The sequence below is a fragment of the Elaeis guineensis genome, chromosome 6, assembly GCF_000442705.2.
Source record: "Elaeis guineensis isolate ETL-2024a chromosome 6, EG11, whole genome shotgun sequence".
NCBI classification, from domain to species: Eukaryota; Viridiplantae; Streptophyta; class Magnoliopsida; order Arecales; family Arecaceae; genus Elaeis; species Elaeis guineensis.
In genome coordinates, this window is record NC_025998.2 from 125,309,691 (window position 1) to 125,321,990 (window position 12,300).

Consider the following 12,300-nt stretch of genomic DNA (forward strand, 5'->3'; position numbering starts at 1 on the left):
CCTAATTGGATCTTATTCAAATCAATTGGGTTAGCTCAATTGATAACATCCAGATCCTAACCCTTGTTTGTGTGACCCAGTTAGGTTCAATTCTGTATGATAATGAGACATGTCATGATCTCATCATCGACATCATCGAAACTCCTTTCGATGGATCAGAACTCTTCTGATTCAGACAATTAGAATGATCGATCATCAATATCATTCTAATTGCTCCCAAAATCCATCAATGACATCTAGCAGTATGTGGTGGCAACCCATCAGAACTGAAGACGAACCTCTCGGTGCAGCTATCTATGTGATTGAGTTTCTCTATCATGAGTTCCGATTGAATTAGGGTTAAGGTGAACTCGTCAAACCCAACATCAGTCATATGAGTTAATCGATCGATCCGAGTCCGATATGAAATCTTAATGAAAAACTATTTTTCATTATTTCATTTTGCCATGGCCATGGGCTTAAGGACTCGATCTTTCAATTATCATAGGTCTACTCCTCTCATCTACCGAGGTTGATAGATCTCATCTTGGTGCGACCTAGTTTCTACAATAAATATGCTACAGCCAACATACACCTCAGAATTTCGAATGGCTAGGAGACTGAATTATGGTATAGTCAAACTATAACACACTCAATGTGAACTGTCGATGCACCTCAGGTCAAAGAACTAGACACACAACTGCAGCATCGAGCTAGTCATTGACGAGAAGGTAGACTTTCTTATGATTGCTCGAAGTGGTCACGCTCAGTACTCTCAGTCTCAATGAATATCTGTACTCTCGCTCCGATATCTCCACACCGTAGACTCAAGACACATCTACTCTAAGAAAGCGATCGTACACCAACCTTCCAGATCAATCACCATCCTCATGATGATCCTATGGTCAGAAGCTGTTTATGAGTTAGTTATGTAAATTCATACTTTAAATTTTCAACTCTTGAAAATATGAATTTACATTCCTACTAACTCAAAGGATGTATTACAGACACAATGTACACAATGTGATAGAAGAATAATCCTTTTATTTATTTATAGTCAAAATTATAAATTTATTCTTAGATTTGTATAGGAATGTGTCAGCCAATCTGGCATCTAGGGCACACATCTAACACAAATTCACTTAAAAGAGATCAGAGGAGAGAGCAAAAGGAGAAGAAACCGCTGAGAAAGTGAAGAGAGAAGAGAGAAGTAAAGAGCAAAGGGAGAAGAGAGGAACCTGCTAATTTTCATAGTTTTAAATATGAATTTGGTCTAAAACTCTGGCCAAAGCTCGCGTTAGTTCCTTCCCACCATGCTTGGAGGTCAGAAGCTGATGGAAGTGGAGGACATTACTTTTGGGATGAGTGTTCTCAATGAAGTTTGAGAAATTCAAGAACGTGAGCAATCAAGATGATGGTACTGGTGGAGATAATGTTGATGATAATGACAGTTTTAGAGGTAGTATAAGAAGTGACAAATGGGGGAGTAGTGATAGTAGTTTGGATGCAAGAAGATGCTACTCTATGTACTCTTATAAGTATGTTCTTAGAAGGCAAATCTTCAATTATCTCTTTGCACTAACTCTATTAGGATTGAAAATGATAAAGGGGTCAAAGGAAGGGGAGCGGATGGAAATTCACTAGATGATAAGATTTTGGAAGGGAAGAGACTAGGTATTGCAACTAAAGATGAAAGCTTTTCAATATTAGAGATCTAGCAATGGTTTAATAAGAAAGGAAAGATCCTAATCTTTTTAGATGTTTCCTCTTTGGATGAGAGATTTCTGTGAGCTGGGAGAAGTGACTCTTTATATCAATTTTTTTTATTTTACTTTTTCTCATTTTTTCTCCTCTATTATTTGTAATTATTCAATCATTGAAACCATTGCATATATTCCTTGATTCTCTTGATTTCTAGTAAATGATGGGTGGCTGGCTGATTGGTCTCTTTTATTCTCCTTTCCTCTAAAAGAAATATATTTTTCAAGTAAAATCTTTGCAAATCTCTTGAATATGGTCATAGGAGATTTGTTGATATTGAAATAGAGTATCGCAAAGTGAGATAAGATGTCTAATATAAAAGATTTTATCTCGTAAGTAGCAGTAAAAATAGCAGCCAGGAAAAGGGTCGAATATGACTTTTCAAAAGTTTTAAAGTTTACATAGAAATCATGATTTTTTAAAGACATATTTTTTGAATCTTTGTTTTGCTTTAAAATGAAAGGATAAATTAGTAATTTGATAGTTATCGTTAATGATATTACATCTCCATTGGACAGCCATGCCATGTTGCAATAAAAATCTAAATTTTAAAGTGTAATAGATAAAATTAAAATTTTTAGGATATAAATATAAATTATAAAAAATTATAGAAGTGTACTGTAATCTATTTATTTATTTTTTGTCGTAAAGAGATCAAGAAGGTTCCTGCCATAGTGACAGGAAACCTACCGACTCATTAAAAGGAGAACAGTCACAATTGGTTATCCAAATCCAGTGCTTGGCAATGAAAGTATAGAAAACAAATTTGTGCTCGTAAAAATCTAACAACGAAGAGGCTGCAAGAAGCTCCAAAGTAGGTTAAAATTGAGTTGGTGCCCACCCTTGAAATTTCCCCTTGCTTTCGACTGATCCGAGGCACGGAAGACGTCAGCCGTTTGGCAAGAGGCATGACTAATAATATAAGATGGTGATGAAAGACAATAAAGAGGAATAAAATATTGCAAAAGAGCAGAAGATAAACAGAGTCCAGATTCATTGTATCCAATCAATCATGAAACATCCCCAACCACTCTCGAACTCCCACAATCCTTTCGTGCGTGAAGGAAAAGATATGGGTTCTCTAGTGGATCCAGCCTTCGTCCAAGCTCCCGAGCACCGACCCAAACCCACCGCCACGGAGACGGCCGTTGGCATCCCACTGATCGACCTCTCCCCCCTCCTCCACTCCCCCATCCCCACCGATGGCGGCGCCGCCCCGCCGGCCATCTCCAGTCTGCTAGCGGAGGTGGAGGCGGCGTGCCGGGATTGGGGGTTCTTCCAGGTGATCAACCACGGGGTTCCTTCAGAGCTGCTGGACAACATCATGGCAGCGTCCAAGGGATTCTTCGCGCTGCCGGCGGAGGAAAAGTGGCAGGTGAAGAGAGATGAGGTGAATCCGCTCGGCTACTACAACACGGAGCATACCAAGAATGTAAGAGACTGGAAGGAGGTCTTCGACTTAATCGTTGAGGAGCTGCCGGTGCCGCTGGCGTTGGCCGAGCCCGGAGCTGATGAATTCCTCTCGCTTAGGAACCGGTGGCCAGAACATCCTCCGGCATTTAGGTATCGACTTCCCGTCAATGACATGTTACTAACGTGTTGCGCATTAAAGTTATTAATTTTTTCCTCTCAAGCATTTGTTGATCTGATATGTGTTCGTGTCAATGGAACCGATGATGGCTTATTATTTCAATGGATTTGTTGATGCGAAAATCCATCTCGAGATCAAGTTGGTTGGAGCTGGGCAACGAAGGCATATCGATGATGGTACGATGATGCATTACAATAAAATAGATTATTAGTGATAAAAAAATTTTATCATTAATTATTCGTCATAAATAATCGTATCGTTGATAATATTTTATAATAAAAAAAATATTTCATCACTAATAAACAGTATTTACGACGAATAATTTTTATCGTTCAAATATTTTCGTTGAAAAATTTTAATTATATAAAAAATATTTGCGACGAATTATAATGTCGCTAAAAAATAAAATATTAATAGCGACGAAAATTTTTTCATCGCTATTAATTTAATTAAAATATTTTTTAAAATAAAATTTTTAAAAATTTTTAGTGACGAAAAATTTTTGTCGCAAAAAATATTTTTTACAATAAAAATTTTTCGTCGCTATTAATTTAATAAATTTTTTTAAAAAAAATAAAATTAAATAATATTTACGATGAAAATCTTACATCGTAAATAAGGTAATTTACGACGAAAATTTTCGTCGCTAATAATTATTTACGATGAATAATTGTTCGTCGCTATTAATTATATATAAAATTTTAATAATTTTATATTTATTGAAAAATAAAATTATCGTACTAAAATATTTTTGGTGATCAATATTTTATCGAAAATAATTTCATCGCTAATAATTTAATCATATTTTTTAAAAAAATAATTTATGAATATATTTTTTAATTTATATCTATAATATTTTTTATAAATTTAAAAAATAAAAATAAAAAATTCACACAATAAATAGATAAATAAATTTTATTATTTTATTATATTAAATTAAAATTATAAGAGATTTCAAATAGAAATAAAAAAGTACATGAACAAACCGTCAATTGTCAGCATCTGGAGAACGAGCTGGCGAATGGGAGCGCTCGAAAGAGCTCGGACCGGCCTGCTGCTGCCTTATCAGCTGTATCGTCTGCTCTATTTGTGCCATCTGCTCTATCATCTAGATCTGGAGCTGCTGATATTCATCGATGCGTGCAGCCAACTTCTGAGCTCACTGCTCAGCCTACTGTCGATCCACGACAGCCTACCTCTGCACCTCCGTCAGCTGAGCCTCGCACGCAGAATGGATGTCAGTCCTAGATGAGCATGATGATGAGGGAGCAGTGATCCCATACCCTAAATCTCTAACATAACAGGATCTCGTACCAAGCACCTGATCACAGATCTCATCATCTGTGGGTGCGGTCGAGCCCTCAGGGATAGGCTGGAATCTTATGTCTGTCATACGGTCCTGAAAATTAAAATTATAACTATTTTAATTTTATAATAAAAATCAGACTACGAATGAAAAAATAATTTAAAAAACTTATAAAGAGCTTTTCTGGCTCCCCATCGTCCACTCTCCTGACCATCGCTGGTGGGTTCGCTGGTAGATATCGATCCTACCAAGAAGTTCGCCACTCTTAGTATCTCTCTGTAATTTGAGAATTAATTAAATTTTTTTTAAATAACTACAGAATTATATGCTAATTAAAAATTAAAAATTACCTACTATGTGCTCCATGTGACGAGCGAACGATGTCGAACCCCCACAATGCGGTACGGTCTGTCTCGCTCGATTTGCGATATTCTGGGCACATCTTCTCTGTACAGTTACCAGTCAAATTAGTAGATAACAAATTTAATTTAAGAATAAATGATTCAATTATTAAACTCTAAAAAAAGAAGAAGTTTGGATGTATAACCTGATATGTCGGATCCTCGTAATGTCGGCATATGACAGTCCAGTCATCCATAGTGATGCTGTCATAGGGCTGCTGCCGCGCTGCCTCTTCCCCATGATCCTGCATCACATGGTATCAATTCTGATACATGTGATGGCGATAATCCCTGAAATGCAATGATAAATGAGTGTCCACGGCTCGCTTCACATGATCCTCCTCAAAATCAATGATGTCGAATACACCCTGCTAATAACAAATATTAGAAGAATAATATGTAAATTAAATATTTATAATATAATTTATTTTACTTGTAAGTGGGTGTACAAAATCTTTCTCTGAGCCGGTAGAACGTGATGCCAATTGAAGAGCGTCATGGGAGCATAGCTGCAACATATGATGCCCAGCTCGGTCTACCACGGCTCGCACCATCCCCTAATAGATCTGGTGTAGTCGGCTGGTATCTTGATACGGAGACGCTGTCCCGAGTGCTCGCATCTCCAATGCTCTAGAGCGAGATTATTCGATGGACCTCGTCCTCACCTCACTACAGATGAAAACTGATCTGAAATAATAATAAATAAATCATCAGTATGATAGCTGTTGGGTATGAAATGCCCACAGCCGAAGCCCTCAGCGGAACTAACTACTGCACAGCTCCGCCCGGACTCCTACAGGAGCCGGGCTCCGCCGCCGACATCGGCTACTGCACAGCTCCGCCCGGACTCCTACGGGAGCCGGGCTCCGCCACCGACATCGGCTACAGCACAGCTCCGCCTGGACTCCTACGGGAGCCGGGCTCCGCCGCCGACATCGGCTACAGCACAGCTCCGTCCGGACTCCTACGGGAGCCGGGCTCCACCGCCGACATCGGCTACTGCACAGCTCCGCTCGGACTCCTACGGGAGCCGGGCTCCGCCGCCGACATCGGCTACAGCGCAGCTCCGCCCGGACTCCTACGGGAGTCGGGCTCCGCCGCCGACATCGGCTACAGCACAGCTCTGCCCGGACTCCTACGGGAGCTGGGCTCCGCCGCCGACATCGGCTACTGCACAGCTCCGCCCGGACTCCTACGGGAGCCGGGCTCCGCTGCCGACATCGGCTACAGCACAGCTCCGCCCGGACTCCTACGGGAGCCGGGCTCCGCCGCCGACACCAGCTACAGCACGGCTCCGCCCGGACTCTTACGGGAGCCGGGCTCCGTCCTCAGCGTCGGTCGCTGGTAAGTCTCGTCCGGACTCCTACGGGAGCTGGACTTCATCTTTGACCTTGATTGCAGGGAGACTTCGCCCGTACTCCATGGGAGCCGGGCTTCATCCTCGACGCCAACCACTGCAGCCGCAAGCAGACTCCGCCCGGACCCCTACGGGAGCCGGGCTCCGTCCTCAACAACAACTGCTGGTAGACCCCGCCCGGACTCCTATGGGGGCCGGGTTCCGCTCCCAGTATCCACTACAGGTAAGCTCCGTCCGGACTCCTACGGGAGCCGGACTCCACTTACGACCCCAACCAAAAGGAGGACCCCTCCCGGACTTCTACAGAGGTCGGACTCCGACCGCTGTCGAGCCTCGATCAACAGATCCGCGCCCCCTGACAAATCACAATAACAACCATGATTCTGTTCCGCTTCCTGTAGCGGATTCCGCGCGGCTCCATCACCCCCTGCGACGGACCCATTATTCTCTGACAGGCTGTGTCAACGGCCACGATTCTGCTCCGCTCCCTGCGGCAGGTGCTGCACGACTCCACTACTCGCTGACAACTAGCGGCAACGGACGTCGCTCCACTACCTGCAACAGGCCCTACGTGGCAGGCTATGACAATAGCCACGGGTCTACTCCACTACCCTTCGCAATAAATTTCCCTGACCATGGGCGGTCCACGATCAGACGGTTACAGACGTCGCCATCAAACCGTTACCTCCTCCGCCTATAAAAGGGGGACCCAGATACGTTATTCTCTAGGCTCATTTCTTATCTCAAAACTCTGCTAAATTCTCCATTCGAGCACTCCATTCTTGTTGAGGCAGAGAACTGACTTGAGCGTCGGAGGGTCTTGCCGGAGCAACCCCACCTCCGGTTTAGACTTCCTTTGCAGGTCCCGGCGGCGACCGCGGCTTCCTCGACTCCAGCTTCTCCGGCGCAAGCAGATTTTTGCACCAACAGGATTGACGCTAGAGGAAGGGGTGAACCTTCGCAGTACCCTTGTTCTTAAAGGAGCGCTCAACGGATCCGCTTCCGGTCATTTTTTCCGGCGCCCAATCCTCCTTCCCTCATCTGACCCGGCTATGGTCGCCGATAAAGGGTGGCCGGATGACCGGTCTCTACCGGATTCCGTCAACGTCATCTCGGGGGAATCCCGACGGGGGGCAATCAGCACACCAGCTGTATCCCCCAAGCGACAAAAGATTGAAGAACCCATAGCCTTCACTGAAGAAGACGCTCAGGGAGTCCAATTCCCTCATAACGACGCGGTCGTAGTTTCCTTGAACATAGCGAATTACGACGTCCGTCGTATTCTCGTCGACAATGGAAGTTCGGCCGACATCTTGTTCTACAACGCCTTTTCAAGAATGGCCACTCTTGGCGGTCATCTGAGACCAATTTGCTCCCCTTTGATAGGATTTACCGGTGACTCCGTTCCGACGAAAGGGATGATAGCTCTGATTGTGACCGCAGGTCAGCATCCAAAGCAGTCCAGAGCTCTGGTAAATTTCCTGGTGGTAAAGGCTCCATCTGCCTACAATGCAATTCTTGGCCGACCTGGCCTCAACGCCCTCAGAGCTGTTGTTTCAACCTACCATTTGAAATTGAAGTTCCCCACCAGCCAGGGGATCGGAGAGGTCCGGGGAGACCAAGCCCTGGCCAGATATTGCTACAACATCGCCTTGCAGAGAAGTGATCAAGCGGACCTCTGTTCGGTCGATAGATTGGATGCGCGCGATGACCTCACTGAAGAGAGGGGCGGTCCAATCGAAGACCTAATACCAATTCCTTTGAATGATGGGAATGCAGAGCATGTGGTGTTAATTGGCTCCAACCTGGAGGAGGAGGTGCGGACGCGTCTTGTGGATTTCCTCCGAAGGAATGCAGACGTTTTCGCATGGGTCCCGACGGATATGCCGGAGATCGACACAGAAGTCATAAAACATCATCTGACGGTCGACGCGAAACATCGACCGACAAAAGAAAAAATCCGGAGTCATGCCCAGGAGAGGCAGAAGGCGATAGCCGAGGAAGTGGATAAGCTTCTCAAGGCCGGATTTATTAAAGAAGTCAATTATCCTGAGTGAATCTCCAATGTTGTTCTGGTCAAGAAAGCAAACGGCAAGTGGAGGATGTGTATCGACTTCAAAAAGCTGAATAAGGCTTGTCCAAAGGACAGCTACCCCCTTCCCAGGATCGACCAACTGGTGGACGCTACCTCAGGCCATGAGCTCCTCACTTTTATGGACGCGTTCTCCGGCTATAACCAGATTAGAATGGCATCGGAAGATGAAGAAAAGACAGCTTTCATCACTAATCGTGGCCTTTACTGCTACAGGGTCATGCCATTCGGCCTCAAGAACGCAGGCGCAACCTATCAGCGACTGGTGAACAAAATCTTCAAAGAGCAGATCGGCCGAAACATGGAGGTTTACGTGGATGATATGCTTGTAAAAAGCAGGTCTTCCAGAAGTCATGTCGTCGACCTCGAGGAAACCTTTGGTGCTCTTCGAAAGTATAGAATGAAGCTGAACCCGACCAAATGTGCTTTTGGGGTAACCTCAGGAAAGTTCCTGGGCTTCATGGTATCGGGGCGCGGGATTGAGGCCAATCCAGAGAAAATTCGCGCCATCCAAGAGATGACCGCCCCAAGGTCGATCAAGGAGGTTCAGTGCCTCACGGGAAGGATTGCAGCTCTTAATCGCTTTGTCGCGAGGTCGGCCGACCGATGTTTGCCCTTCTTCCAAATCCTCAAGCAGCCGAAGAACTTCTGTTGGACCTCTGAATGCCAACAGGCATTCGAAGAATTAAAATGCTACCTTAGCTCACCCCCACTGCTGGCGAAGCCCGAACCTGGGGAGGAACTATTTTTGTACCTGGCAGTCTCTCCCGCAGCCCTCGCAGCTGTCCTTGTCAAAGAAGAAATGAAAGTCCAGCGACCGGTCTACTACATTAGCCGCGTGTTGAGGGACGCCGAGACCAGGTATATTAAATTAGAAAAACTGACCTACGCCTTGTTAATTACAGCTCGGAGACTCCGACCTTACTTTCAAGGGCACACGGTGACGCTACTCACCGATCAACCGATCAAGGCGGTTTTGCACCGAGCTGATACCTCTGGAAGAATGGCAAAATGGACAATCGAGCTCACAGAATTCGACATCAACTACAAACCTAGACCAGCAATAAAGGCCCAAATATTGGCAGATTTTATAGTAGAATGCACCATCCCAGAGGAGGCCGAACTTGAGCAAAGCAAAGTTGACGACCTGAAGACTCAACCGAACTCCCCCAACGAAGAAGCCAGTTCCTCCGATTGCTTTTGGACCCTCTATGTGGACGGATCTTCCAACATGGCAGGTGCGGGTACAGGCCTGATCTTGGTCAGCCCAGAGGGAGTCGTCGCAGAGTATGCTCTGCATTTCGGGTTCCCCGCAACAAACAATGGAGCAGAATATGAAGCTCTGATTGCAGGATTAAGGATCGCCAAAGAGCTTGGAATAGGTCAACTCCGGGCGCACAGCGATTCCCAACTTGTGGTGGGACAAGTCAGCGGGAGCTATGAAGCGCGGGAGGACAGTATGGCCAAATATCTTGAGAAAGTAAAGGAGTTTACCCTCGTCTTTAGCAGTTTCGACATCAGGCAGATCCCAAGGTCGGAAAATACCAGAGCCGATCTTCTCTCCAAGCTGGTGACATCAGCTCCGGTCGAATTGCCCAAAGGCGTCCTCTTTGAAGTTCTAAAACATCCGAGTATGGAAGAACCGGGCCCGTAATGAAAATCGACCACGAGCCCAGCTGGGTCGACCCGCTGATAACCTATCTTAGAGATGGAGTTCTCCCCCAGGACGCGAAAGAGGCCCGAAAGCTCCGAAATCAAGCCTCCCGGTACATCCTTTATGAGGGCAAATTGTACAAAAGATCGTACTCCTTGCCCCTCTTAAGGTGTCTCCGGCCCTCAGAAGCTGACTACGCTTTATGGGAAGTGCACGAGGGAGCTTGCGGAAACCATCTGGGAGCCAGATCTTTATCCCACAAGTTACTCCGCCAAGGATACTACTGGCCAACAATGCATCATGATTCAATCGAATATGTCAAAAAGTGTGATCGATGCCAGAGATACGCCAACATCCAGAGACAGCCCGCTATCGAGCTCACACCCTTGAGTGCCCCATGGCCTTTTGCACAATGGGGGATGGATATTCTTGGCCCCTTTCCCATGGCATCTGGGCAAAGGAAGTTCCTCCTTGTAGCGATCGACTACTTCACCAAATGGGTCGAGGTCGAGCCACTAGCAAAAATCACAGAAGCAAAAGTACAGGATTTCATTTGGAAGTCAATTGTGTGCAGGTTCGGTCTACCTAGAACCCTAATCACTGATAACGGACGGCAATTCACGGGAGCAAGATTCGCCGAATTCTGTGAAGATCTAAACATCTTCCACAATTTCACATCAGTAGCCCACCCTCAGGCGAACGGCGAAGCTGAGGTAACTAACAGAACCCTTTTGCAGGGAATTAAGATAAGGCTTGAAAGAGCGAAAGGAACTTGGGCGGATGAGCTTTATCACGTGCTATGGGCGTATCGAACTACCCAGAGGTTACCTACAGGGGAGACTCCCTTTGCTTTAGCCTTTGGTATGGAAGCCGTCATCCCGATCGAGCTTAAACTCCCATCGGCACGAGTCGTGGCATTCGACGAACCCCAAAATGCACAAAGTCTCAGAGCCAACCTCGACCTGCTGGAAGAAAGACGGGAGATTGCTCAGGTTCGAATGGCAGCCTACAGACAGAAAGTTGCCCGATATTACAACGCCCGGGTCAAGAACAAAGCCTTTAAGGCAGGAGATCTGGTGCTTCGACGAGCTGCTGTCTCGCAACCTCAGGACCGGGGGAAGCTCGCCCCGAACTGGGAGGGACCCTATGAGGTCAAAGAAGTAGTTCGGCCCGAAACTTACTATCTCAAGGAGCTCGAAGGAGCCGACCTCCCGCGACCGTGGAGCTCAGAAAACTTACGGATGTACTACCAGTGACTTCGCTTTAGTCAAAAATCGCATACCCATGTGTCTTTAGACAATTCAAGCAAACTGTGTCAAAAATAAAAAGGCAATCTCATAAAGTCGAAGGCCCGGTTCTTTTAGACCGGATGGGGGGAGAGGCCTTGCAACGCCCATATGTGCCCCCACAGCCCTGTTAGGGACAGGAGGAGAACCTCGCCCTAACTTGAGCAAAGTCGAAGGCCCGATTCTTTTAGACCGGATGGGGGGAGAGGCCTTGCAACGCCCATATGTGCCTCCACAGCCCTGTTAGGGACAGGAGGAGAACCTCGCCCTAACTTGAGCAAAGTCGAAGGCCCGGTTCTTTTAGACCGGATGGGGGGAGAGGCCTTGCAACGCCCATATGTGCCCCCACAGCCCTGTTAGGGACAGGAGGAGAACCTCGCCCTAACTTGAGCAAAGTCGAAGGCCCGGTTCTTTTAGACCGGATGGGGGGAGAGGCCTTGCAACGTCCATATGTGTCCCCACAGCCCTGTTAGGGACAGGAGGAGAACCTCGCCCTAACTTGAGCAAAGTCGAAGGTCCGGTTCTTTTAGATCGGATGGGGGGAGAGGCCTTGCAACGTCCATATGTGCCCCCACAGCCCTGTTAGGGACAGGAGGAGAACCTCGCCCTAACTTGAGCAAAGTCGAAGGCCCGGTTCTTTTAGACCGGATGGGGGGAGAGGCCTTACAACGCCCATATGTGCCCCCACAGCCCTGTTAGGGACAGGAGGAGAACCTCGCCCTAACTTGAGCAAAGTCGAACGCCCGGTTCTTTTAGACCGGATGGGGGGAGAGACCTTGCAACGCCCATATGTGCCCCCACAGCCCTGTTAGGGACAGGAGGAGAACCTCGTCCTAACTTGAGCAAAGTCGAAGGCCCGGTTCTATTAGACCG

General features: G+C 46.4%; 1 protein-coding gene across 1 annotated transcript in view; it reads left to right on the plus strand.

Annotated features, from left to right (window-relative positions):
* Positions 1-2,804: 2,804 nt before the first annotated feature.
* LOC105060009 (protein LATERAL BRANCHING OXIDOREDUCTASE 1) overlaps positions 2,805-12,300 on the plus strand; it is a 39,782-nt gene continuing 30,286 nt past the window's right edge. Inside the window, exon 1 of the mRNA XM_010943559.4 lies at positions 2,805-3,303. Within this exon, the coding sequence (XP_010941861.2) occupies positions 2,813-3,303 (491 nt within the window). The 5' untranslated portion in view covers positions 2,805-2,812. The remainder of the gene's footprint in view (positions 3,304-12,300) is intronic.